Source organism: Alosa pseudoharengus, unplaced genomic scaffold, assembly GCF_046254945.1.
Source record: "Alosa pseudoharengus isolate Yale_2024_CS ecotype anadromous, Long Island Sound unplaced genomic scaffold, YU_APseudo_1.1 YU_APseudo_1.1_scf_13, whole genome shotgun sequence".
Lineage (NCBI taxonomy): Eukaryota > Metazoa > Chordata > Actinopteri > Clupeiformes > Clupeidae > Alosa > Alosa pseudoharengus.
The window spans coordinates 2,031,976-2,059,856 of record NW_027468598.1 but is presented as its reverse complement, the minus strand read 5'-3'; the positions used below and the strand labels follow the sequence as shown (position 1 = coordinate 2,059,856).

The 27,881-nt window shown below is 40.6% G+C and overlaps 1 protein-coding gene across 1 annotated transcript; it reads right to left on the bottom strand.

Annotated features, from left to right (window-relative positions):
• cox7a1 (cytochrome c oxidase subunit 7A1) lies at positions 1–27,881 on the bottom strand. The gene is made up of 4 exons (XM_076281427.1): positions 27,801–27,881; positions 2,379–2,465; positions 599–683; positions 1–188 (listed from the first exon to the last, which is right to left on the bottom strand). Exons 1-4 carry the CDS (start codon positions 27,813–27,815, stop codon positions 127–129), a joined length of 249 nt encoding a protein of 82 aa, XP_076137542.1. The 5' UTR covers positions 27,816–27,881; the 3' UTR covers positions 1–126.

The window sequence follows — 27,881 nt, the reverse complement described above, 5'->3', positions numbered from 1 at the left end:
TTCTGGCAGGAATATCTTTATTTTGTAAATTATTGTATATGTCTAATGTTATTTTGGTATGGTCAAGAAAAAAGAGAGTGAAGAAGAGAAGAAAATGACAGATCTTAGGGCTGTGTTGGTGGCCTCTTAGTCTTTCTTATTCTTGGGCAGACTGGCAAACAGAAGCCAGTATAGGGAGAAACAAGTGCCTGAAACAGTAGACCAGGACATTTACAATAAAATCATTAGTAATAGAATCACTATACAATAAGACGGTTGCTGAACATAGAAAATAACTGTCTAGGTGATTAAACTATATTAGATACTACTATACAACTATATACTACTACTATACTAGAAATAGTCATATCTTATAATGGATTTCACCACTATTATTTAACATATTTACAGTTACTTATCTATTGACAAAATTTACCACTATAATGATCAAATATCACAGTGCAATGTTACAACCAGGCTTCTTTCTCTTTGTATAAAAAGTATCACTCTCAAACACACATTCACACTATTCTACAAAAGAATGTAATAGATTGACTATTTTATTATGTGCTATACAATGCATTAGTCACTGAATATGCCAAAAGACAATGTCTGTTACCTGCAATAGTTAAGGTCATGGTAAGACGGTACAGCAGGACGTCTGTAGTTCCACCCTTGATGTGAATAGGCAGACCATTGTCCTCCTGTGACACAGTAATCACATTCAAATCACATTTCAAAAATACAAAATTATTAAATATTTCCACTTATACAGGAATTGACAGAGTAGAATTACTGACAGAGTTCACAGTGACAGTTGTCTGTTGTGGATTTCCATTCATGTATATTAGGAAGATACCATTTCTGAGATTAGAGTTTATCTGAGGAGATATTGGGCCCCACACTGTAGCATGAGCTAATGAAGATGATGGGCCCTATCTTACACCCGGTGGAAAGCGCAACGCAAGACTTATTCTTATCTTACACTGAATAAAGTGATGAATTTCCTTTGTTCAAACTTTGTAAAGTATGTCCTGAAAAGGACACTTGAGCAATGTATTTTTCATCTTTGTAAACTTTATACTTTTTGAGATATTCACAAAAAACAAGCTTATTTTCCCCCACAGACTTTGCATTATGACATCAAGGGCCAATTACACTGATTTGCACCTGTATCAACTGCCAGCTGCTCAACTAGGCCCCCTAAAAGAGACAATTAAACTGATTTGCACCTGTATCAACTGCTTGCACCTGTATGCAACTAGGCCATCTCTCTTTGGGATATAAGCCACATTCCATCCAACTTTCAATCCATGTATCTTCTTCAAACCATTCACTCATCCACCCATTAAACTATCAACATCCATTAAACAATCTTCCTATCAACATCCATTAAACGTTCTGTCTATCAACATCCATTACACTATCTGCCTAACAAAATCGATTAACCCTTAGAACCCTAGACTGTTTTAAGGGCTTTTAAATACTAAAGCATTACTACCTTTTGTTAGAAGGATTTATCCTGGTCATTGGAAGTGCCATACACACATGCGAGTCTAGGCTACCCAAATCTGCCACAATTTCATGTATTAATACTTGCATTGATTTCATTTTGATTTTTAAATAATAAAAATACAAAAAGCGTATTATATATCTATATCTATATCTATGTATCTAACCACTGCAAGCTGGCAGCTCGACTGGCCTTACATGTGTGTGTAGAGCAGACTGTCCTGAATCTGGCAATATCATTGCCATGGTGGAGGAATTCTCTGGGGCTGAGCAATTTACAGACATATGTGGTGTGCGCCGTACAGAAATAAATGCCATTTTTTTATTTAGTGATGAAAAATGACCTTTCTGCGCTCCATATCTGTGACATGAACTGATCTGACCTAACTTGACCCGAGTTTGCGTGTTAGCCTGTGGCCTACATGTGCCTATGGTGTATGCACTCATAAATTATTCTCTACAACAACTTTTTACTGCATTGCTATGAACAAAGTAAAGGGAAAAAAGGTGTTTCTTTGTTTGAACAAATTGGGATGCAATGCAGGAATTTGCTAGGATCTCAAAACCGGATTATGAACATGCTTTGCCATAGCGTTGGATTCTAAACATGCTTTGCTACAAAAACACAAAAACATGGGGTAAGTCAAGGTATATGAAGTTATTATTTTGCTGTCACTTTGTCTGTTTTATAACCCAGAAGGATGTACTTGGTATCAAATGATAGCTCTGTATCTCCTCTTTCGTACGACATGAGTGGCATATCTAGCCGAAGTAGAAATCCAGCGTTTGTACAGGCAGTCACATACTTCTGTTTCCCTCGGTTGTTTTCTGTAGCCTAAAAGTCCATACCAAAATCGAACTCATGCCTTATTAATGTCTGCACTCACCTGGAAAAGCTTCTGATGCTCTGGAACTCTGTTTTTCAGCTGTTTTGTGGTTGTACTGAACGCTCTGTGAGCCACCCGGGGAAGATTCTGGAATAAATCCACATATGAGACAGGGATGCAGGTAACTCTAGAGCATGAATACAATACATAATATGTCACCCTTAAAGTGTAACTCTGGAGTAAAAACAACCTAGGGTCTATTTACCGTAGTTAAAAACGTCAAACTTTTGATTGAGAGCAAAGTTGCGTTCATTGGTGGCGTTTTGAGCAAGATTGTTTAATTGCATTATCACTGAATGGGCTTACAGTGATGCTAACCGGGCAGGGTGCCACATTGCTATTTTATACCCCTAACAATGCTCAAAATATAATTACACTTCTGTGGAGAGGGTTTCTACAGACAATTGTTGTGTTTTTTTGCTCCTCAACAAATAAATAATAAATAAATAGTGAAATGTCTGAAACAGCCCATGACTAGGATGGCTGGGGTCCATATTGATTCTATTGGGCTATCTGATGCATCTCCTTTTTATTAAGTCCTGGATGGAGGGCAGATCACATCCACAGATGCCTTGTGCTGTACACACAACTCTTTGTAGTGATTTTCGTTTGGTTGCAGAGCAGCTTCCAAACCATGCATTGATGCCTCCAGTTAGGACACTCTCTGTAGTGCCTCTGTAAAAGGCCTTCAGGATCTTGGATCACATACCAAACTTCCTTATGGGCTCCTTACACCAAACAACTTTGACAAGATTGGAAAGATTCTTGAAAAACTGGAGTCTTTTGAGGAAAGCTTGAAAGGGGGGCATTAGTTAAAAGACTACAATCTTTCAAGAATCTTTCCCAAATCTTGTCAAAGTTGTTCGGTGTAAGGTGGCCATTAGTCGCCTGAGGTTGAAGAGACGCTGTTGGGCTTTTTTTTACAATCTGGTCAGTGTGACCATCCCAGGTAAGGTCTTCTGTGATATTAAAACCAAGGAACTTGAAGTTTTTTCCACAGCATCGCCGTTGATGGTAATGGTGTCAAACTGATCTTCTTTCCTCCTGAAGTTTACAATTAGGTCTATGGTCTTTGGTTGAATATGTCCGTAAACCAAAGTCCTTTTAGGCAAGTCCCTCCACTCGGCGGCCATATTGCAACGCTTTTTGGGCACTCATAGGGCATCCTTTTCAGCAGAAATGCGTGTGCGCAAGGCTTCACGACACCAACCTTGCTCCAGTGGCGAGTTCACAACACATGATTGGCACGATGTCTTCACAACAAACTACATGATTGGCTTAATGTATTCACATCACACCACATGATTGGCTCAATGTATTCACATGTCGACGTTTTGCCTAGGAAGGGGTGGGATATGTGTTACAAACTAACCCCATGCATTTCTATGGAGGGTTTTTTGAGTGCTGTGTCTCCTCATTAGAAAGTCTCTGCGTAAACACACCAGCCAACAGCTCTGAACATACTCTTACACGACCTGGTATCCCGTCAGACCCTGCTGTACACAACCTGGTATCCCGTCAGACCCTGCTGCTTTGCGGATGTTGACTTGCCTGAAGGATTTCCGCACATCAGCCTCTGTGACCATTAGGCCTGGATCAACAAAGAGATCAGTGATGGAGGGGGTTCATCTGGAGGGTCAGTGGTAACCTCAAAGCGGAAATAGAAGTGATTTAGCTCATCTGGGAGTGAAGGATGAGAAACTTGGATCTTGCATTTCTGTTCTTTAAGATCTGAGATCATGTGTAGCCCCTGCCAAATGCTTCTTGAATCTTTACCTTCCAGTTGTTCTTCAATGTTATGCCTATAGCCCCATTTTGCTGCTTTGTTTGTTTTTCGCAGGTCATATCTGGCTTTTTTTCTCCAGCTCCTTGTTTCCTTTTTTCTCCAGCTCCTTTGTTCTTGTTTGTAAATTTTGAAAGTGTGAGAGGTTATAACAAGACCTGTATCTGTAGGAAGAAAATTCCATGGCTTCCTGGTCTAGTATCGTCAAATCAACAGGAGCGTTTCATCGAACGTGTTAGGGCTGTAACGATTTACGATTCGAAACCGAAATCGCGACATTCATATCCACGATACTGTGTCGCGCTGTGAAAAGGCAGAATCGCGACACACCCTTTCTAGTGTTTCACGCAGTGCTTTGCAGCTTATGCGGCCGCAAAAGCAACCCACAACTCCCGCTTTACTTATAGGTAGCCTACGTTGTCCAAAAACAAATAAATAAATAAATAATAATTTCATACCTCTCCTTGCTTTCATTGTAGACTATGTGTGCAACTTTACCAAACAGTATAGAAGTAAACCCCCTCTCCTTGCCCCGCTCTCTCTCGCGCTCCCTCCCTCTCACTCTCCCTCCCTCTCCTGCTCAATGAACACGCGCGACTTAAATAAAACATTCACAATCGTGAAAGCAAGGACGCATAGACGACTAGCTAAATTACTATTAAATCCGCTTAGCATCATTAGCATGCTGCACATATTTGTTTAAAACTCTTGCATTGAAGTAGCATTGAAGTTGACTGATCATCTCAATACCAACGTTTCCCAAAAGGGCCTGTCCCAAGGAGAACAAGTATTACCTTGAAACTTAAACACACATGGGGAAACTGAACAGTCCAATCAGTAGACTATGATAGGCTAAGCTATATGCTACTTTGTTTACAATATTTCCAGGCTTCAACCAGACAGCTGAATAAAAGAGGTAAAAAATAGTAGGCCTAGGCTATAGGCTAATCTGCATAAAGTGTGCTGTCATAAATATCAGTCATTCAGAAAAATATTTTTATATCAGGATATAAAATAATACATATATTAGGCTATATTGTAATCCTCTGGTGTTCTAAGGGAGGCTATTAAAATGTTATTTAATAAAATGTCTAGCCCCCCCCCCCCCCAAAAAAAAAAAAATCGAGATTCGTATCGAACCGTGGGTCAAAAATCGTGATACAAACCGAATCGTGAGGTTGGTGTATCGTTACAGCCCTAGAACGTGTGCATGCCAGGGAAAAACCCTGTAAAACTTTCCTCTGCTTCAGGTTTGGTGAAAGGTAGCCAAATGTACTGTGGGCCTGACAGCTATGGCCTTACAAACCTGCCTAACAATCTTTGACACACCCTGTTAAGACCCTGTCTTTGCAGTCCCCTCATCACTTAGGTAGTACAGTGTACAGGCTACCTTTTTCAAAACACGTACTGGAGATTTCATCACCATCAATTCCCCTTCGATGTAAGGACATAGGTCAACAAATGACATGAGTGATGAGTTCTGGACATCTTGAAAGTTTACTTCCATTCATCATTGATAATCCCTGTCTCAAAATTGTCCTGTCATGACAATGTCCTATCCTGTCTTGTGTGTGGAGCGCTTTGGGTTACTTACTTACTATCATCTGCTGGTTTGACCAGATATGATTCAAATGTGTCATCTCTGACTAACTTTAAACAGCAGCAGAGGTGGAGGCGAACTAAGCAACATTGAACGCAGATGCATGTTGCCGGTGACATGGTACAGCAATACCAAATTAAAGCAACACCAAAGAACTTTTCCTCTGTCGCACGCACGCTATTTGTTTATCCAGCACCGGCTTTGCAAATAACGATGTAATAACGAATATTTTGGTAGAATATTTTGCATGACTTATAAAAGTACGATGTATTGCGACATCAGATTCAAATCAAATTTGTAATTTCTTGTCTCATTCCATCGAACTACCGATCTGGCAAACTTACATAGTGCGGTTATAGCCGATAGAGGGCCGCGAAGCGAATGCAGAATTGCCGTTCACCCTGTTATGAGTTGATGAACCACTGAAACGATTTTGGAAACATTATTTTAAGGTATGAAAAACTCTTTGGTGTTGCTTTAAGTAAACCGTACATGCTAATGCAAGCCAAACATACAGAAATGGGCATAGGCCTACACCCGCCATTGTGCTGTATCTGTGAAATATGCCTTTCTATTGCATCACATGTCTCATTATAGCAGACCCAGATAGCAAGCATACGTTGGCACAACGTTGGCACAACGGCATATCATCCGTTGGCATGACGTTGTTTACTGACGTTGTGCCAACTTCATTTTGTCCGGTGGGGTAACGTTGTTTTGACGTTGGCACGGAGAAAATCGTCGTGCGTCACAATAGGCCTACAAAAATCCGTTTATTGCAAAACGTTGGCTTATAACCAATTGCCAACATTTTGTTTTTATTTTCCATTGCTAGTCCATACCGTGAAAATGAATGAACATTATACTTTTATTATCATGAGCAATGACTTGTTCTCCAGTAGCCTACAAGCCTATATGGAAATGATTGCTTCCGCAATTGCGCATCATGCCTAACAGCTGTTCTAAAACCAGTGGCCTCTCGGGGCTTGTTGCTTAATTCAAGACAGGCAGGCAATATGTTATAAATGTTAATATTATTTATAATATTTATTGACAATAACAAAAATAACAAAGAAATAAATTAATAAAAAATGTTTAAAAAAAACACCAACAAGGAATTGGGGGGTGGGCTGCTCCGGTTCCTCCAGATCATGGAACTATTCTGGAAAAACAAAAGAGTTTGCTCATCGATCCATTTATCAAAACAATGCAAAGTATGTGGGGTTTGCCATATGTGCTACTTACTCGGAGTCAGAATCGCTGGAATCCGAATCACTGAATTCCAATTGACGCAGACGCTGGCGCTGAGTAGCTGTGGAGAAAAGGAGACAACCATCAGTGACAGATTGCCCATTTAGGAGGTTATCACTGAAACTAGGCCTAGGAGGTAAGAATGTTTTTTTTTAATTATTTTTTAAAAAAATGTTTACTGTCCCCATCTATTATATGAAAATGCGCTTAACGTTGTAACGATCTGAATTGCGTTGTATTGAGGCATGCTAGGCTATATTTTTAGTTGAAAATGCATCTCCATTTGCAAATAGCATTTTCATATTGCAATCAATCGTGAAATGCACAGCATGCACAGGCCTACTAAAGCCACGCGACAAAATGTTACCTGAGAATGAATGCACGTGATGTTTGCATGAACCACGCGACATTAGGTCAGTTTGGCCTAGGATTAGCCATAGCTAGGGCACTGGACACTTGGTGACTGTTTGACATGTGATAAGGTAAGATTTTTAATTATTGTCTTAAAATAAGGTTAGAAGACTAAGCTAAACTTGGTTACTTTTGTGTGAAGAAATGAAGAGTTTGGTTCCAAAACGCTATCTCCTTTTTTTAAAACATTCAGGTTATTTAATGTGTATTGTGTTGTTTTGATTGAGTAAAGATATATAAAATAACAACACCCAGTTACAGTTCAACTGAAATTATTTGGAAAACAAAATGTAAAAAAAAATATTTATGAAAATTCATTAAAATGGTGGCGTTTTGAAACTCTTCAAATGTAGCACATAGCTCGACATATTTTGTAGCCTATGCTACTTTGGAATAATTAAAATACATAGATATTTATGTTTTTGGTATAATACAGAAATATAAGCAACTGTTGTTGAAAGTCCCGAGTACCGCCATGTATAGGCTAATAGAAAATCGGAGAGATTTCTATTTTGGGTAGGACTTTTTGCCTCAGTATTTTCTGTCAGTCTAAAGCACAACTGATATTGCCATCTATGTACTGTAGGTAGCCTGCTTTGTTTAAAGATCGTTGTCTTTCAAAGAAATGTAGCTGGGCTTTGGATGATATAAAATCACGGTGTCTCTGCAACAAATGCGCATTAAGATTAAACGAGGTTGCATTTTTTGGTAATTGGTGGAGTAGCCTAGGCTAGGAACACGAAAATCAGTGGGGCTGTTAAAGCGTAACTGGCCAGAATGCATCCTAGGGTGTTTTTGTGAATGTACCCTAGTCAAACTTTAGTTTAAAAGCATAATTATAGCCTACGTCCGAAGCGCCACTTTTAGCTTGTCGTCGTTTTCGGGTCAAATGGCTTTTTTAATGGAAATCGTAGGGGCACTACTATTTTGATACATGATGGCATCAAAATAGCTATTTTTAAAACACCAAGAAGGCTCGACACAACATGAAACTTTGATCGAAGTCATCTGTGTCTCTACACATGAACTTGAGCATTGTTTGTGTACACAGAGTTTACTAAAAGAAAGGTTTTTAAAAACTTAGTTTTTCTGCTCGCCGCCATCATGCCAGCCAAGGAGTGAGTTGTCCAAAACCTTTCTTTTTAGTAAACTGTGTACACGAACAATGTTCTCAATGCTCGAGTTCATGTGTAGAGACACTGATGATTCTAAATAGCTATTTTGACGCCATCATATATCGAAATAGTAGTGCCCATGAATAATACTTATCATAAATGCTCAAACATTGCTTCCTAGATAATGTGAATTCCAAGCTACAAAACTGAAGTAATTCTAAGGACTGACAATTATATGAATGTGATAAAGACAGGATTTGAACAGAAATATTTTACAGGCTTTTGGTTTTGGGACCCATTCTTGATTAAGACAATGTTTTAACAAAATATGAGATGGTGCAGCAAGAACCTTAGATGATTTAACCTGGAATGACCCATTGCATATACTTAAATGTCTGCCACTATGTCTTTGGATTTCCCTCTTCTTATTCAGGTCTGTAACATACCGATTACAGGGCTCTGCGGTTCTTCAGCTCTCCTCTTCCTTCCTCCACTGCGGTCACTGCTATACTTAAGCCAGTTCTTAATGTGGCTGTCGCACTCGCTGGCAGTGATATTTTGCGCTGCCGCAGCACCTGAACAGGTAACAGTTCTTGATCATTGAAAATACAATGCACTATTTCCAGGAGAATCAAAAAGTGTCTATTAAGCACACTGTATTTAATTTTTCTTTTACAATGACAGCAATGCAGTGGCATTCAGACACCTCTTATAGCTGCAGTGATTTTTAAAGCTGCAAAAGCCTTCTTTTGGCCTCCTCGGCCAAGCCAATTGTATTGGGTTGCCAGTGTGTCTGTGATGAGGTGACGCATTATTCTCCTGACCGCGTCCCCAGCATTCATCCCACCAAGTGCTGTAAGGTGTGTTGTCTACAGATAAGAACAGAAATGTACAGATGTATATAGATTTTATACAGTTAAGAACAAAATTATTCATACCCCTGGCAAATATTAATTTAATGTTGATTTTCTCTCGACCAATATGTTTGTTCTGACTGAAAATGAAACTGCCACATGTCAAAAGGTTGCTTGACAATGTGGTAGAAACATGGAAATAGAAGCATTTTCATCTTTTTTTTTACATATGTATGAATTTTGTGTCCAAAATTATTCATACCTTTTTTTTTTTTTTTTTTTTTTTTTAAATATTTTTTTGGGCTTTTTTATGCCTTTAATTGGATAGGACAGTGGAGATTGACAGGAAGTGAGTGGGAGAGAGAGTCAGGGTGGGATCCGGAAAGGACCACGGGGCGGGAATCGAACCCGGGTCGCCGGCGTACGGTGCAGGTGCCCCAGCCAGTTGCGCCACGGCTGGAGCCTTCATACCTTTTTTTAGATAATGACTGGAAAGCCTTGTTTGGCTGTATGTTTTGGATCATTGTGTGGTTTAATGGCCCGATGCCGCCTATTGGGACGGGTTTCTCGGCAGACTGCCTGATTTTTTTTCCTCCAAAAATCTTACTGTAGCCCCTTGTTTTAGTGTTACCATTTACTTTGAGAAGGTCACCAGGTCCCATTGTCTGGAAAAAAACACCCCAAGCTAATACATTTCTATAATAGCTATTCTGCACTGTGGATATGGTGTTTTGATGGTTGACATTTGCAGCACATCCCAAAATGGACCACTTGGTCATCATGGATGCTGATCATGGATCACTCTTCTTAAAATGCACAACTCTGCTTAACCTTTTATAAGGACACACCTGAACAAAGAATATAGCTTTTGCTTGATTTTTAAATGGTTATGAACTAGGTTTCCAGACTAGATCTCCCTGAAATAAGATCTAGGTGGGCGGGGCTAGGCTAGCTGTCTAGAATCATTGTGAAGACATTGAGAGGCTTGGTATGTATTATGAGAACCATTTTGAGAGCTGTGATGACAAATAAACATGCTTCCAGTGATTATTTAAAAAGGGTATGAATAATTTTGGACATGCCATTTTTCATAAAAATGTTCAAAAAATATGAAAACTGATTCTACCACATTATCTTACAACATTTAGCCATGTAGAAGTGTCATTTTCAAACATATTGGTCAAGAGAAAATTAACATTAAATCAATATTTGCCAGGGGTATGAATACTTTTGTTCTTAACTGTATAGAATGTGTACTGTTGACAAAACATAATGCAGTTGGTTCCAAAGTATTCAACCAACGTGAAATTTTTCACCATGTTGTGGTCATCAATGTAGTCAAATACATACCATAGCTTTCTCCTGTGCTTTCTCTAATAACACATTCTCCACTCTCCTCAGATGTTCTTGTGTCTGAATTGGGAATGTGAATTCCTCTGGTAGAGAGGGCGCTGCTTGTGCTGGCTGCTTCTTAGCCAGGGCCTGGAGAAGGAGGGTGTTCTGGCGCACTTGCGCCTTTATCTCCTCCAAGGCCCTGAAAATTAGCTGGTCACGCTCTATAGGTAAGAAAGGTTTAATAGAAAAACAGAAACATTTCACATTGCTTTAGAAAGTGTTGTGACTTAAATGATTATGTTACACAAATGATATCATCAGTCATGTTGCAGACCAGCAAAATGTTTTGTACCGAATGTGTTTGTCACAGGCTGTGAGTAGGAGGTAGTGGGAGCACTCAAGACCGATGAAAACACCGGTGGTGGCTGGAGTACAGGCTGGAGTACAGGTAGCTGTTTGGAGGAGCCTGGTTTCGCAGGTGGTTTCACTGGTTGTTTCGCTGGTTGTTTTGCTGGTTGCTGGTTGGCGATGGAATGGCGTGGCTGAGGTAGAGCTTCAAACTGCTCCACCACTTTGGCAGAGGGCCTGCAGTATGACAACAGGACAACACCACAGGTATTAAAACATCAGTGAATCTTAGACTTTTGTTAATTTGTGTACTGTACGGTTCTTACATTCTAGGCCTTCTGAAACTTTCATCCTCAGAAGTGAGGGAGTCTTTCTTGGTGGCCCTCACCAGTTTCTTCCTGGCCGCTTCATAAGAATCTGTATTTGAGGGAAACATTTGTTAAACAAGGAACCATATTGCAGCATGTATAGAAATGAAATGAAGTTGCATTATGATGAATCATGTTATCTCTCTCTCTCTCTCTCTCTCTCTCTCTCTCTCTCTCTCTCTTTCTTTCTCTCTGTGTTTGTTTACAGGAGGGTCTCACCATATTTCTTCAGTACCCTGACAAAGAACTCCCCCCATGTCTCATCAGGATCCTCCTGATTCTGGACAGCCACCTTACCCCGTTGCATACTTTTGTATGGTGGCCAGAACGACACTTTTTGGTCGACACTCAGCCAGCTTGTGGGCACCACTTCAACCTCATTCTTTTCCGTAAATAGTACAATTGCGAACATGATCTGTAAACTGAAATGATGAACAGATGAACTTAGCTTTAACTAACTAACTAACTTATTTATTTATTTATTTATTTATTTATTTATTTATTTATTACTAACTAACTAACTTATTTATTCATTTATTTATTTATTACTAACTAAATTATTTATTTATTTATTTATTTATTTATTTATTACTAACTAACTCATTTATTTATTTATTTATTTATTTATTATGTATGGTTCAGTCGGTATATTGCAAAGCCATGTTTGACAGGCATTGCAACCATTTTGGCATCAATGGTTTTCTCTGACAAAGCCACCACCTCTACAGACAGTCCTTGAACAAAAGCAATATTCAAATTGAGGGAGTCAACTGGGGATGTGAAAAACGACTGTCTGTTTAAAAATTTCCGTCCCAAAAACTGTGTGCAGCCATCAGCATTGAACATTTTTTCAATTCTGAATATGCTGTGCCCACTCAAAACTATGTTGTTAGGCGCATGGACTGATAAAAAGAATTTGGGACAGGTGTAGTGAGAGAGTAGACTGTGCAACACTGGACTGACATTGACTGACTGACTGACACTGCTGTTTAGTTTTTGTTCAGCGATGCGTTTTACAATTTGCTGCAAAGGTTGGTTTGGCTTTCTGATCTTTCTTTTCAGTTGATGCAGAAAGTTTTCGAAAGGAAAGGCAGAAATTCTCTGCAAGGGGCCAAATTTTCTGACATCGTCTGCCAGGTGGATTAAGCTATGGACATTGTACACAATGAAATCGCCATAAATCACAGAGAAGTTTTGGACAAAGACTCTGATCACCTTCTCGGCGTAATCACAGTATGTTTTTGACAGCTGTGGGCTGCATAGAATGGTTATGCCCACATGCAGAAGGAGGAAGTGATCGTACATAACATCAGGCAGTTCGTTTTTGAGAGCAATGGGACCCGTATACAAAAGAAATGTCCGAAATTCAGTTGCTTTCCAACGGTCCACCTCTGTTAGGGATCTCCCTCTTCTATTGAACTCTTTTGGCAAGCTTTTTCCAAGTTCCACTATTTTTTGTGATATTGATGTTATTGTTCGGTTGCCAATTCTTGTGGGTAGTGGGCCTCGCATCCACAACCAAATGAGCTTTCTCACTACTCCCAAACACACTAAGTGCATGTAATCGAGCACAAATTGGGAGACCATGCCAATGTTGATGTCAGTGAGGGGACTTTCACCATCCTTGTGGTGATCACTTTGTAATTTGGCCTTAAAGCTCTCGTCTGTACGTGGTGCCGCCATTGTCTCAGGGAAGTTTAATCTGTTATTGCACCAAACACCCTCCTGAACACACCTCTCGCAGCCGTAATACGAATTATGATATTTTATGTTTTTGAGGAATGCTCTTGCTGGTGCATCGCATACAAAGGCCGAAATGATTATTTTGTGATTTTGTTGGTACATAACACCACTTGAGGAGATGACTGACATCTCCTCCACAAAATCGGAGAGATACTCTGCCAAATTTGATGGTTTTTTAAACCCAGAGTATAATGCCACAACGAAGGGAATTTGGTCTGGGTCTTCTTCAATTAATGCCAATATTGGCCAGAATTGGTTATTGCTACTTTTAAAAAGTGGCATGCCATCAATATTGATTTGCAGGTGGAGTGTTTGAGCGATTGTTAGGGTGGGACTGTCCTGCATCCTCACCAATACACCTTTAGCTAATCCAAAATAGTGCATGGAGCCCCCTGCTTTTTCTTCCACCTCTATGCTTTTAGGAGTTGACAAAAGTGTCCGACCATCTTTTGGGAGATCTGCATCGGGCAGGTGTTTGTTAAGGACAGCAAGAAGACTTGAAAGATGGCTGATTGGTGTGTTTGTTTCCACTGCCCACGCCTTTAAATCGTCACGTAATTTAATGTTGTCATATTCCTCATCAGGACTGTCAATGTCAATGTCAAAGTCCTCGTCTTGCATACAGTAATCGATATTTTGGATTTCCTCCAGACCACAGGTGGCGCTTATGTCCTCTAAACTAGAGCTAGTACTAACGTTACACCAGTCTCCTCCATCACAGCTGTCTAACGTTTCCGTCCCTGACATGTAGGAGTCGGAGCCATGGTCGGAGCAGTCGGAGTCGTGAGTAACGCTAACTTTTTCCACATTAAGTGATTGTAGCATAGAGACAATGGCCTCTGTATTTTTTTTTGTATGCCGTCTTAAAGACCTTTTTGATAGCAATTTGTTGCTCTCTGCCATTATTGTGACAGACAATAGCGTAAAGTTTACTAGATAACTGTTAGCATCAAGCAAGCTATAGCAGCTAGCGATATAGCTAACGTTAACGTAACCGTTTTCAGCTAACTTTAGCGAGCGAATCCGACTAACGCTAATTTACACAGTTATCGTTCTTGGTTTATGGTGTTGCGGTCTTGAAAGTGACCTTATAACCACTACTTTACCTGAATGTTGACCAAAACACCACAGTGTCTAATGTTAGACCAAAGTCTGTCGTTGGCGATCCCAGGTGAATTGAAAATCAGTTGATTTCAGTTAACTTTTATTCATACGCGCGCAGGTGTGTGTGTTACATCATAAGCACGAGAGCAACCTATATGTTCTATATTGTTGATGAACACAGTGGACCTTTTAACCTGTAATGTGTAGTGTAGCCTACAGTTTTTTTCTCCTACTCTCTCTGTGTGTGTGTGTGTGTGTGCTTTCAGACTCTGGAAAAATGTACTTATGAGGGCTTTATTTCCTTGAAGGTAACTATATTACACCCCCAGACACACACACATCAGTAGTCCTATGAGCTATGAGATGTCAGATTGTGTGTGTTGACACTGGAGGCACACTCACCTGTCTTATGTTCTTCAATGGAGGCTGAGGGTGATGAAGACACTGTCTGTATGCTTGGAGTTGTGAGGGGAATTCTTGTAAACATGCACTACCAAAGTTTTAGCCTGATGAGCCAGACCTCACATCTTGATGTAGGACCATTCGCAGTGCTCAGTCCAAGGGGCGGGATAAACGGTTGTCTTTCAAATTCCCTCTGCACGCAATAGGATAGTGCTACAACCATGCATTTTCCCACCAGCGGAGCTAGTTGTTCAAACTTTTGCCAATTTAAACAAAGCTTAACTCGTGTCACGCTGTTCGCCAGCAGCAGCATCCATCTTCTTTGTTTTCAAGTAGCAGGGAATTCACGCAGAACAGTCGCAACTATGCCATCATTATGTTAAGTCCGCTTACTGATTCTATACACGATGTGATTGGCCTGACTGAAGTTGAATTTTTCCAACTCGCAAGCCAACGGAGAGTTGCTAGACTACCCTGGCAGCAAATTACATCACCTTGGCCGCTAGGGTGCGTCTAGATTTCTAGGCTACCAAAGTTTGGGATCACTTAGAAATTTCCATTCCACTCCATTATAGACAAAATACCAGCTGAGATCAATTACATTGTTTTTTTGTTTTTTTAATCAGTGCAACAGTTTTCAGGTTACACAGTATGCGCTTACATAATTGCAAAAGTGTTCTCTACTATTGTAGAAAGAAATGTCTTATCTCTAATGCAATATTTACATTGCCCATTATCAGCAACCATTCATCCAATGTTCCAAAGGCACATTCTGTTTACTAATATATAATTTCTCTGTTTCAGTAGCATCTGTTTCCTGTTACCAGCGTAACACAACACAGACTGTTTTTCTGCCGTGTATTCAGGGCACAGGCAGCTAGCGGATAGTGAGGCGATGTTTTAGCTTAGAAACTGCGTGACATGTCAACAACGTTTGTATTTACTTGTCACAGCCTGGCATACTGTGTTCATTATTCCATACATCTGATGTGTAGGCTAACTGCTGAACTATGAGGTCCGACAAGGGACCAGGGCTATAGGCTACAGTCAGGGCTACCCTGCTGAAAAAAAACAGCCTGACCAGCTTAAGGTGGTTTGCTGGTTGACCAGCTTGTTTGACCACCCTATGATGGTTGACCTGCTAGACCAGCAAAACTCATGCGACAACATAGCTTCGGCTGGTTTACCCAGCTTGCGATGGTAATTCAGCTGGTTTTGCTTGTCGTATCATCTCAAGTCATTTTAGCTGGTGTTGCCGGTCTACATTGCTGATTTATCTGGCCATGCCAGGTTATGTTGGTCATTCTAGTAAACCAGTATGACCGCCTTACACACACAGTATGCACTTACATAATTGCAAAACTGTTCTCTACTGTTGTAGAAAGAAATGGCTTATTTTTAATGCAATATCTACATTGCCCATTATCAGCAACCATTTATCCAATGTTCTAAAAGCACACTCTGTTTACTAATCTAATATCATTTCTCTGTTTCAGAAGCATCCATTTCCTGTTGTTACCAGCACCATGCCATGTATGTCGCTCTGCATTATCCACATGTACACTGACCAATCACTGACTTGTTTCTTGCTGGGCATTTTTTATAACAGTGATAAACATTAAAAACATGAAAAGCATGAATATTTCTTTCAAACAACACAACTTGTGGTGAAGTCAGAGTATGCTTCCAATCAATCATTACACAACAGTGAAAAAAGTTCAAAATATAGTTTTCAATATAGATCGACAGATAGATACTTTATTGATCCCCAAGGGGAAATTCAATTCAATAAGAACCTAGACAAGATAAATTCATATATTGAAATTGGTCAATTGTTATTTCCATTGAATATTTTTATTTAAGTACACCAAGTAAGTACAGAAACCACTGTAAATGTGCCTTTGGCCTATTTGATCCATGCTTGCAAATACACACACCTTCATCTGTGTTGCTGTGTGTGTGTGTTAGAGGGTGATTGACTAAATAGCACCACTGTACATTGTAAAATGAGTGTGACAAACATGTAATGCAACTTTTTTGTTTGTTTTTAAAATCCATGCTATCTATTTCTCTGTCTAATGTATATTTTTTTGTTTCTATCTGGTCCATTCAGGTGCTCTCTGCAGCTCAGAATGAGATTGGCTGGGACTTAATGGCACGCTACTGGGAAAGTGATTACTCACTCATGAGTGAAATAGTGATCTCGTATACTGTGAAATGCCAGTATTAAATAAATGATGGGCTTGTAAACATTGGGTTTGTGTCATGGTTTTCAGCAACAAACATACTTTACATGAAACTGTAAGATGACATTCACTTAAATTGTGAGTTATTAGGGGGAAGGCTGAAATCATTTGACAAATTAACTTTGTCTAATACAAAGATTTACTTGTTTGTATTAGGTGTAATTGCAGTGGCACATTATGATACACATTTAAATAATGCCCAGTCAGACATAAGGAATTTTCTATCAGAAAAACTTTATTGGACCATGGCAGTCATATTTTATGGTGAGGTCACGGGCAACTCCAACTGAAATATCTGATGTTACATGATTAGTGCTTGGATCTCATCTAGCCTATAACCAGAAAGTTGGACATCAGTTCCACCATGAATAGCCTAACTGCTTAACAGTTATACCCATTAGAGTGGAACTTCTAATGGGTGAGCTATAGTATACTTTTTGTTGGAGTTGCGATAGCTTGACCTATTTGGGAAATGCACTCTTTTTCAGTGACTTCTGTGGGTATACTTAGTTACTTATTGGTCATAGGAATAAGTTGGCTACTGCTTTTCTTGATTGCATGTGGGAAAACAAATATCCTAGTCTTACAAACAGAAGCAGGTATGTATAATCTACACACCTATGGCTGAAAAAGTTAAGGTTCATTTAGCAAATGTTATTTTGTAGTATTAAAAAAGATTGTTTTATAATTTATCACGTAATTAGCACGTTTAAGATAATCACTGCAGTTGCAAACAGCCGGTCGGTGGACTGCCGTTGGCGTGACTGTGTTTCAACGTTGTAAATCCTCTTGTTTTAAGAGGCCTTTAAGAGGTCTTACAAACTTCTAAAATTATCTCACAAATGCAATAAATAATAATAATAAAACCCGAAATCTTGCGTTGTTGACATTCGCTGCAGTTGCAGCCAGTCGGTGGACTGCCGTTGGCGTGACTGTGTTTCAACGTTGTAGATCCTCTAAATATTTTTGTTTGACGCAGCTTGTCGCAGAACAATCCAACATTCTATAAACCAACATTCTATATACAATTGCTTGAGGCGCTGCGGTTGTTGTGAAATTGTTTCAACGTTGAAATTCCACCTCCGACACTGCCAACCAATGGCAACGTTGTGACAACGTGTGCTTGCTATCTGGGGAGCAATGTGGGCGACAGAAAGGAAATAGAGACAGGGCGTCCAAAGTTCTGCTCAGAACGTTGTGTCGCGCCGCGTACAGGACATTCCAATTGAAAACAAGCACATGCTCAATACACAAAGTATCAATCATGTCATTGTTTATAAAAATCTCCTTTGGGTGTCTACATGAACCCAAGAAAACAGGCATTTCAAAAAATCTTCACTAGAAGGCATTTATACAAATATCTGTTTGAGTGAGCTAAAACGCTATATGCTAAAGGCCAATCTATAACAAAGATTCACAACAAGATGAGCTGCAACATTCTAAACCAACAACTTGCTGCAACACATGCTGTAAAAAACTGGGGATTCACAACTCGCAACAGCACCAACATTTCCATAACAACGCCTTTGTTACACCACTTGTTGTAGCCAGATATGAACTAGCTAGCTGGCTAGTTAGCCAGCAAAGTTACCCAACTAACTGATAAGCCCAAAGTCTGTAAATTGAGAGGCAGTTAGAACATAAACTGTACTGTATAGACCTCAACAGTCCCGCCCCTCCACTGAGAGAACTTAGTTTCCGGAAGTAAGTTTCCCATTCATTACTTTCATGTAATGCTTGGTGGTTTTGTATTGTTTGTTGACATAAGAGAAACAAATGCACTGATTGGGCACTGGCCAGGTTTGGTCAAGTTCTCAATGACAGCGATGTAGCCTGCCCTATTTGTCATTTGCACCAATTGAGCTATGTAAAAAGTATAATGGGTAGGTGTTCAGTTGTTTGCCAATAAACGACATGGCAGAAATTTTCCTTGTCTTAATTCATGTACTGTATAATACTGAAAAAATGAAGGCATGTCAGAATTACAGTTATGCCGCTTGCATACAGTAATGTAGCCTATAGTGCTTTTTTAATGTTTGATGACAGGACAAAGACTTAAGGAAAATTATGTAGACTAACAATATAATTTTAAAGTCCTAATGATCAGCCTACTTATTTGTATGTCCCGCAGCTGACATGGAACGTTATTAACCGGTTCGGGAACTTTATTTTTTTGTTCTAACCAGTTCAGGAACGTCAATTTTAGGGTTGAACCGAAAACCGGAAACGTTAAAATACTGTTTCTGTTCGGAACGAACCAATTGGGAAATAATTCTGGTTCAAAGCCCTGACTATTATATTTATCAACCATCTGTTTGCACTTACTATTCAATACTTATTATTTTATTACCAACTATTTACCGTGCAAATACTGTCTCAACAGCACTTTATTACCTATTTGTATTTAGTGATGTAAAACTGCATTTTGTAAATCTAAGCATGTTTGCCATAGACTTAGCCAGGACTACGGTGAATGTAGTCCCAATAGAGAAACAGGTGGGAGTGAGATCATATGGGGATGTGAGGAGTGCAAAATGTGTTGGGGAGAGTTATAGATGACACAATGCCTGTGGATATAGTGGCTGACAAGATGGCTCAGTCTACAGAAGCTTGGCAGATGAATATTCCAGCATGATAACAATTCAAAGCACACTGCCAAAATCACAGAAGAGTTTCAAAGGCAAAGGTTAAGACTATGACCTCTGTAGAATTCTGGGGTATTCTTACTGTATTCTGATGTGTTCATATGTTACGTCTGTGTGTAGTATACAACAGGGAGAGGTTCATATTATTGTACATAACTGTGCCTTAGGCCTGTGTACCAGCAGGAAGGTCATACAGCCTGATGTTTAGGAACATCCGAGGAACATCAGTGATAACATGGGCCGAGGGAGACAGCATGTCTGCCTATTCGGGCTAGTATCTCCATCTGGCCAGGGCCGGGTTTTGTACACTGGTTGGCACCTGCCACGTTGGCATGATTGACGTTTGTATGTTTTAGCATAACAGGCTTTGTCTTAGGTTTTGACTTGGAGACGGATCGAGGAAGCGACCCGAGGAGCATCTTCTGTCGGAAGGCTCAGCAGCCGCTTCTAATAACAACCACAACTGTTAGACTCTGCACAGTTTTACTGTTCGAGACTTAACCTGTGTTCTGTTATTCATTGTTGTACCATCTACAATAAATCATCATCTAATCGCCGATCCTGATCCAGCCGTCAAGCTTTACTGACCATCTTCAATACAGACATCAGAACTAAAACACAACGCAAAACGATCGTGAATCCAACATTTGGTGCCGTGACCCTTCTTGCAAAAGGAGAAGAAAGACGACAACATTTGGTTATCGTGACCCGACCGCAAGAGGAGAGGGAAGACGAGAACATCCAACGGGTTCAAAGAGACTTCGGGGGCAGATTTTGGATTTTGAACATCTGTAAGAAGAGTCCATCTTGGCAGCCTGATTGACTTGACTGAATCCCAGCTGGAAGCCTGCCAAGAGGGGAAACACTGCTGCACTGCGCACCCTGCATGCAGTGAAGACTTTCTGACCAGGTGAAAGCAAAAAGTCTTTACTCCTTTATGCGGGAAAAAGAACCAAAGTAAAGCTAATTTATTAGATAAATTAGAAATTAAAAGCTGCACATTAATGAGAGTATTGAAGTTTGTGTCATTAAGTGTTTTGACAAGTAATGTACCTATATCAATGATTGATGAGCTCTAGATGTCATTTGATATAAGAAGTTTTCTGGAAAAAAGTAAAAGGTCAAAGTGTACACATATTTTGGGTAATTGGATAGATTCGTGAACGAATTAAAAGAAGTAATCGATTAACTACGGACAAGCTTGGGGGATTAAATCTTTTCTTTTTCTGTACTGCCATTACATGTTAAGCTGTGTGAGTTTTATGAGATAAATGCTGTGCGTGTGCCAATGAGAAAATAGGAGGAGTTGCTGCAGTTATTATTTAATAATAATGAGTGAACTGTGTGGTTGTTTCTCAACGGTCTTTGTTTAGTTTAATGGCCTAGGACTAAACTTAGTGCTACAGTGATACGGAAAGGAGACGAAATTACCAGAGTGGGGTGTTTTGGTTGTGCAGTATTTGAAAAGTGGGATAGGGTTTACACCTATGTTTTTTTGTTGACTTGGTCAACTGTGAATTTAACGAAAGATCGTTAAAGGTGTGAGTGAGACATTAATTTGTATCATTGTCCAGCCGTTTTGGGAGAAAAGAAACATTCTGAGTTAAGTGGAACTGACACTGGTGAAATTTATTGTTGTGGCTTCATGCTGTGAGTAAAATAACTTACCAAGTGTCAGGTTACGGAGCGAGAGAGATAGAGAGAGAGTGTTTCCTCTTCCCTAGCGGAAGCAGCGAGCGTGTGTGTGAGTGTGGGAAAAAATAAAAATAAAATAAGAGATAGACAACTTGTGAACAATTGAGAGGCGAAAAAATTACTAACCAAATTTTCAAAGTGCAAAGTTGTCACTATATCACTACCACATCACGGAAAAATATAAATAAATATATTTAAAAGGGTCACTGCACGAAACACATAGTACAATTTAATATTTAATGATTTGATATTAGCACAATCCAGATATGGTTCTTGGTAGGAAAACTAAGTTGCAGGCCTTAGCTGAGATACAAGACTATGTTTCAGATTGGATGGCAGTGAAATTACAATTGGGCAAATTTGAGAAAAAATTACAATGGAAAATAGAGAAGTTGGAATTAGAGATCCGAGACAGGATTTGGAGAACAGAGATGGACAGACGTGATTTGGAGGAACAACTCATGGAAGCGGATGTGTTGCCAGAACAGAGTGAAATGAGGCGAAGAGGAGTAGTCTCAGAGGCCCACTCAATGGGGAGGAGCCAACTCCTCCCATACACCCCGGCACCTATTGTGGGCGGGGGTCGCAACAGGCAACCAAGCACCCGCCTCAAACCGACTCTGCCTGACTTGGACTCAACAGCGCCATATGCCATGGTGGAGACATCTAGAAGTGCAGTGGACATTGATAAAGACAGCTTCATTGGACAGAATGCTGCTGTTATGGGAACCCCACATGGGCCAAGAAACAGCACCCCACCTGACCAACAGCCAGCAGGTGACACGAAACAAATCATTCTGGCCCCATCAGCAGCCACTGTTTTCTACAATCCACAAAGACAAGGAAGAACGTCTGCAACCAACCATCATCAAACTGCTCCACTCCAGTATGGCTATCCACAGCCACTAGCCATAGCTTCAGTACCTCCTCCTCCCCCATTGTTGTTACCAATGCCACTGGCTATGGCAATGCCACCCCCACCTCCCTCACCCCCACCTGCACCAGTGAATGATGGGGCATCTACATCTAATGCTGCCCAGGGAGCGACTGCTCCGGTAACAAGGCCAAAGACAAAGGAAACCAGGCCATCGATGGAGGACTGGGATGCCTGGGATGAGTCAGCTGACGAGGCACTCATATGCCCTGTGCGCACAGTAGCCACCACTGACGGCGTGTCTGTGCTTTACCAACTAGCGAGAACTGACAACACCCTCTATGCTACTGCCTTGCTTGAAGAACACATCAAAATTGAATTCTTGATTGATACTGGTGCTGAACTTAAAGTCTTTTCATCCGACCTATTGAAGAAACACAAAATACCTCTGTCAGGCGTCATCAAGACAGCTGGTGGACCAACCGGAGAAAAATGCAGTCTGAAGCAGACAGCCCTAATCACCATAGCCATTGGAGAAGGAGATGGAGAAGTCTTGTGGAACCTGAGAAGGCTAAAAAGAGAGGATCTCCTGGAACATCCTGCATGGGCTAAGGGAAAGAATGACTGTGGACTGTTGGAAATGGAACCTGTCAGACTGACTGGAAAACCACCTCCGTGTGTGAAACAATGTCCCATCAAGAATGGACAGCTTGTGGCAGAATTGTTGGATGCAATGCAGCTGCCAAAGGAACTGACGGTGATCAAAGTAAAGGCACATACAAGGCAAGACACCATTGAAGCAAGAGGCAATGCAATGGCGGATGCGGTGTCAAGAACAGCCGCAAGAAAAAGAGAGGGGATAACGAAACGACTAACGAGAATGGACACGGAAATGGAAACACGGACGGATCTAACGGTAACAGGAACATTTTTGAAAATGACGACGAGAAATGCATGATGAAAGTGACAAAGAAGGTCAAGGAAACATCTGAAGAGGGAAAACGGGAAAGTTTGGCCAACATCATAGACATGCAGAACAGCTCAAGCCGAGAAGAGAAGTGGATTTGGATTGAAAATGCGGCGAAGCTCCATGATGACAACTTGTGGAGGTTTGGAACACGAACAGTGGCTCCAGAAAGTCTTCTGCCATATCTGGCGGCGCAAATTCATTCGCTTGGACACGTGGGAGTGGAGAAGATAAGGAACAGATTCATACAGGTCTGGTGGTCATCGAAGTTCACAGCAACGGCCAAAGACATCGTCAAGCGGTGTGTCACCTGTCGGCAAAACAATCACGACAAGAAGGTTAAGTTGCCAATGCTGAAGACACCAGCTCCACCAGGACCATTCAGAGTTCTCCAGATAGATTACATCACTCTTCCCAAATGCAAAGGCTACCGAGATGTTCTGGTTGTCCTGTGCAAGTTCTCCAGGTGGATCGAGGCATTCCCTGCACGATCTGGAACTGCACTACACACTGCCAAAGTCCTCGTAAAAGACATCATTCCCCGATACGGATTGCCGGAACAGATCTGCTCAGACAACGGAACACACTTCACTGGAGCAGTCTGCGCCGAGGTGGCCCACATGCTGAATGTGCACTGGTCCCTGAACTGCCCATACCATCCAGAATCGTCGGGGCAGGTGGAGAGAGCCAACCGGACGTTGAAGGAACGACTGGCCAAAAAACATCAAGAAGGCATTCCCTGGGTTGAAGCCTTACCAGCGGTCTTGTGTAGCATGCGAGCTACAAGCAACAGAGACACTGGACTCAGCCCATTCGAGATTGTGACTGGCAGGCCTTTCTCGGCACCAGGAACGATTGATATGAGGAAAGCCGACATCCACCTGACATCAGATGCGATGCTGACTTACTGTGTGCAATTGACGAAGGCAGTCCAAACAGCGGCTAACCAGGAAGAGGCCTGGGGAGACCCTCAGGAAGGTGGCCACTCTCTAGTGCCAGGACAATGGGTGATGATTCACAAGCCCCAAAGGTTAGCGCTAGGGGCAAAGTACGATGGGCCATATCAGATTTTGTTGACACAGTCGGCAGTGAAGGTCCAGGGTGAGAGAAAAGTGGATATGCGAGCCATTGGAAACTAATAGAAGCGCCTGAAACATGACGCACTTGGGTAGGGTACGAATTCTATCTGAGTTTCCGCCAATCTTCTTTTAGGGGTGAGGTATTAACTAGAGGGGGGAAGATTCACGGGAGACTTTCATTTTGATAGGGAATTTATGACGTCAGGAGAAATTAAAGGTTAGGGATCCGAGCGTAGAATCTTCCTTTGAGAATCCGAACATGCTCAGAGTGTTGTGGTAGTGGACTCTTCTTGACACAAACTCATGTTATGAAAAATTATAGACTTAGATAAGTCTTATAATTGATTTTGATGATTAAATATGGGTGATTACTGATATATGAAATCTTTAATCTGAGGATACAATTACAATTGCCGAGTTTTGAGAATGATTACAGTTAAGCTAGATCAAGAGGGGGGAGTAATCCTGTAGTCCTGGTTCTAGAGGTGGGTTTCTGGGGACACCCGTAAGGGAGCTGAACACGAAGCAACGGGTTAACCGGGGACTCACTGGGGGACCAGGGTTGGGAGGATGCTACACCCCTATAATAGATAATTATATATGTTGTTGTTTTCATGACTATCCTTCAACTGATACTGCTCTTTCTTTTCACTCCACATGTGCCTATGAGGTTGCCGGGAGCCACAGACAACATCTGGGACAGAGACTTTGCCTTTGAACTGAACTGTTGCCGGCCGGTTTCCTGAACTTCCAAAAGACTTTGTTTTCCTTTTCTTTTGACCCTTAGAATGTGAGATAATCATCAGCAACATAATCAGTTTTTAAGTTTTCTTTCAAGGTGCCTGCACTTCTTTTCTTTTCCTTAAAGTGCCTGAGATGTAATGCTTGGTTTTATTATTTTTCTATTTTTTTTGTTTGACACATCAGACTCTGTTTACGATTGTTTGATCTATACAAAATCTGTGTTTTTGATTGATCAAGAGGGGGGACTGTAGAATTCTGGGGTATTCTTACTGTATTCTGATGTGTTCATATGTTACGTCTGTGTGTAGTATACAACAGGGAGAGGTTCATATTATTGTACATAACTGTGCCTTAGGCCTGTGTACCAGCAGGAAGGTCATACAGCCTGATGTTTAGGAACATCCGAGGAACATCAGTGATAACATGGGCCGAGGGAGACAGCATGTCTGCCTATTCGGGCTAGTATCTCCATCTGGCCAGTGCCGGGTTTTGTACACTGGTTGGCACCTGCCACGTTGGCATGATTGACGTTTGTATGTTTTAGCATAACAGGCTTTGTCTTAGGTTTTGACTTGGAGACGGATCGAGGAAGCGACCCGAGGAGCATCTTCTGTCGGAAGGCTCAGCAGCCGCTTCTAATAACAACCACAACTGTTAGACTCTGCACAGTTTTACTGTTCGAGACTTAGCCTGTGTTCTGTTATTCATTGTTGTACCATCTACAATAAATCATCATCTAATCGCCGATCCTGATCCAGCCGTCAAGCTTTACTGACCATCTTCAATACAGACATCAGAACTAAAACAACGCAAAACGATCGTGAATCCAACACCTCATAATCTTAACATAGGCCTATTTGAACCCAATTTTGAAAGGAAACTTTAAGTAACACAATCCCTCCTGTAAAAAACATGTGGAAAAAGCAGGCAAAACAAATTGGCATCTCTCCAGAAATCCACATTGTACACTAAAACTATTACACAGCAGAATTATTTCCCCATTCCACCACCATCATAAACAGTTGACCTAAATAATCTGTCATAACACATTATCTAAGTGTCCCTTGTACTCTTGTCTGCACTACCACACTGCACTTTTTATTCAGTGTTTGTCATTATGTGATTATTTCTTATATTGTAGTGTCCTGTCTGTAAATAATATGTTCATTGTCTGTTGATTAAGCACTTTCTGTATTGTCCATGCTGTAATGTATATTGCATATATTTTATCATTGCCTATATTGTTTGCTGTTTTTGTATTGTGTACTTTATTTCTTGTTAACATGACTTTTCTCAGACTTTGGGACCAAGGCTACAAGAAAATATCATTAAGTTCAGTAGTGAGGTGGTACAGGTTGACCCTTACTAGCCCATGGACTATACCCATCGACTACATATGACTAGTTCAGGCCTAATACGATATACAAAATAAGGCTTAACACATAATTGGACTTTAGATTATGATATAACATGTCAAATACTGTGTCGATACCCAACTTGCTCAATATTCATCTCTCATATGTCTTAAAATTGGTATTTTTCCACCACTGGGTACCGGTCTGAAAGTGGTCTACCAGGTACAGTGGGAATGAGTTAATTTCTTGTTAACATGATTTTTCTTAAACTTTGGGACCAGGGCTACAAGAATATACCAATAGTGGGGGGGGGGGGGGGCATGTGGTCCCCTTCTAGCCCATAGACTATTGTCTTGCCTGCCTATATATATATATATATATATATAGTATGAATCCTGTCGTTTTACTTACATTTACATTTATTAATTTATCATACACTATTATCCAAAGTGACTTACATATGTCAGTTATATTACAAAGTCCATTGTCCCTGGAGCAATTTGGGGTTAAGTACCTTGCTCAAATGCACAATGGTGGAAGCCAAAAATTGAACCCACAACTTTTCTGGCTACTACATGCTAGCCTAGCTCCAGTCAGACCACCCCTGAGAATGTCAGAACAGCTTTTATAGCACAACATTGCCAGTTAAAATGCTACATAGCTACATAGTACGTACTGCTGCTTTAAATGTGTCTGGGTAGGCGGCATACATACTCTATTGTTCACATAAGCCACCAACACCATCACAACCTCACATTTGCCACCAACACCAACATCAAGCGCACCTTCCTTCCTCCGTTATTTTTATAACCACCAGCCACATCATCCATAACATTATGACCTCTGACAGGTGAAGTGAATAACACTGATTATCTCGATATCATGGCACCTGTCAGTGGGTGTGATATATTAGGCAGCAAGTGTTACTGTGAGGTCTGTGATTTAAATAAGATGATTCTAAATAAAATGTTTACTAAAGGTTTTAACAAAGCATTGTAGCATATTTGCAGTATTTAACGTGTCACTCCTTTTCGAGAAGGGTCAAAGCAGATCATTTCTATACCACCACCACACTGTGTTTCTACATGCTGGGACTCATGTCATGAGTTTGGCTACCCATGCCCCTTTGGCTTAACGCATGCGTGTGTGAGCTAAATTTGGAACAGACCCGTGTGATGGGGATAGAGAGATGACCTGGTTTGACTCTTCTGGAGGAAGATTAGTAACTATGGTTAAATACTACAAAGTGTGCCATTGGTTTACAAATACAGTACCACAAAAATATTTTTAAACAAAATATATAAATATATAAAAACAAGGAAATGACGGGTAAAGAAACAATGACCTTAAGGACATTGACCCATTCTAATATAAATAAATAAACAAATAAATATTACAGATTCATTTACCCACATATTTCAAAATGTCCTGAAAATGGTTACTGAAGGCACAACGACATTGGTGTATTACTCCCAGGCACAAGTAAAAAGAAAAAGTATTCACCATAAGGATCCTCATGTTCACCACTTGTCTGAGATAGCTCCTGCTGCACGTCTGGCCTTAGCTTTCAGAAGGGCACACAAA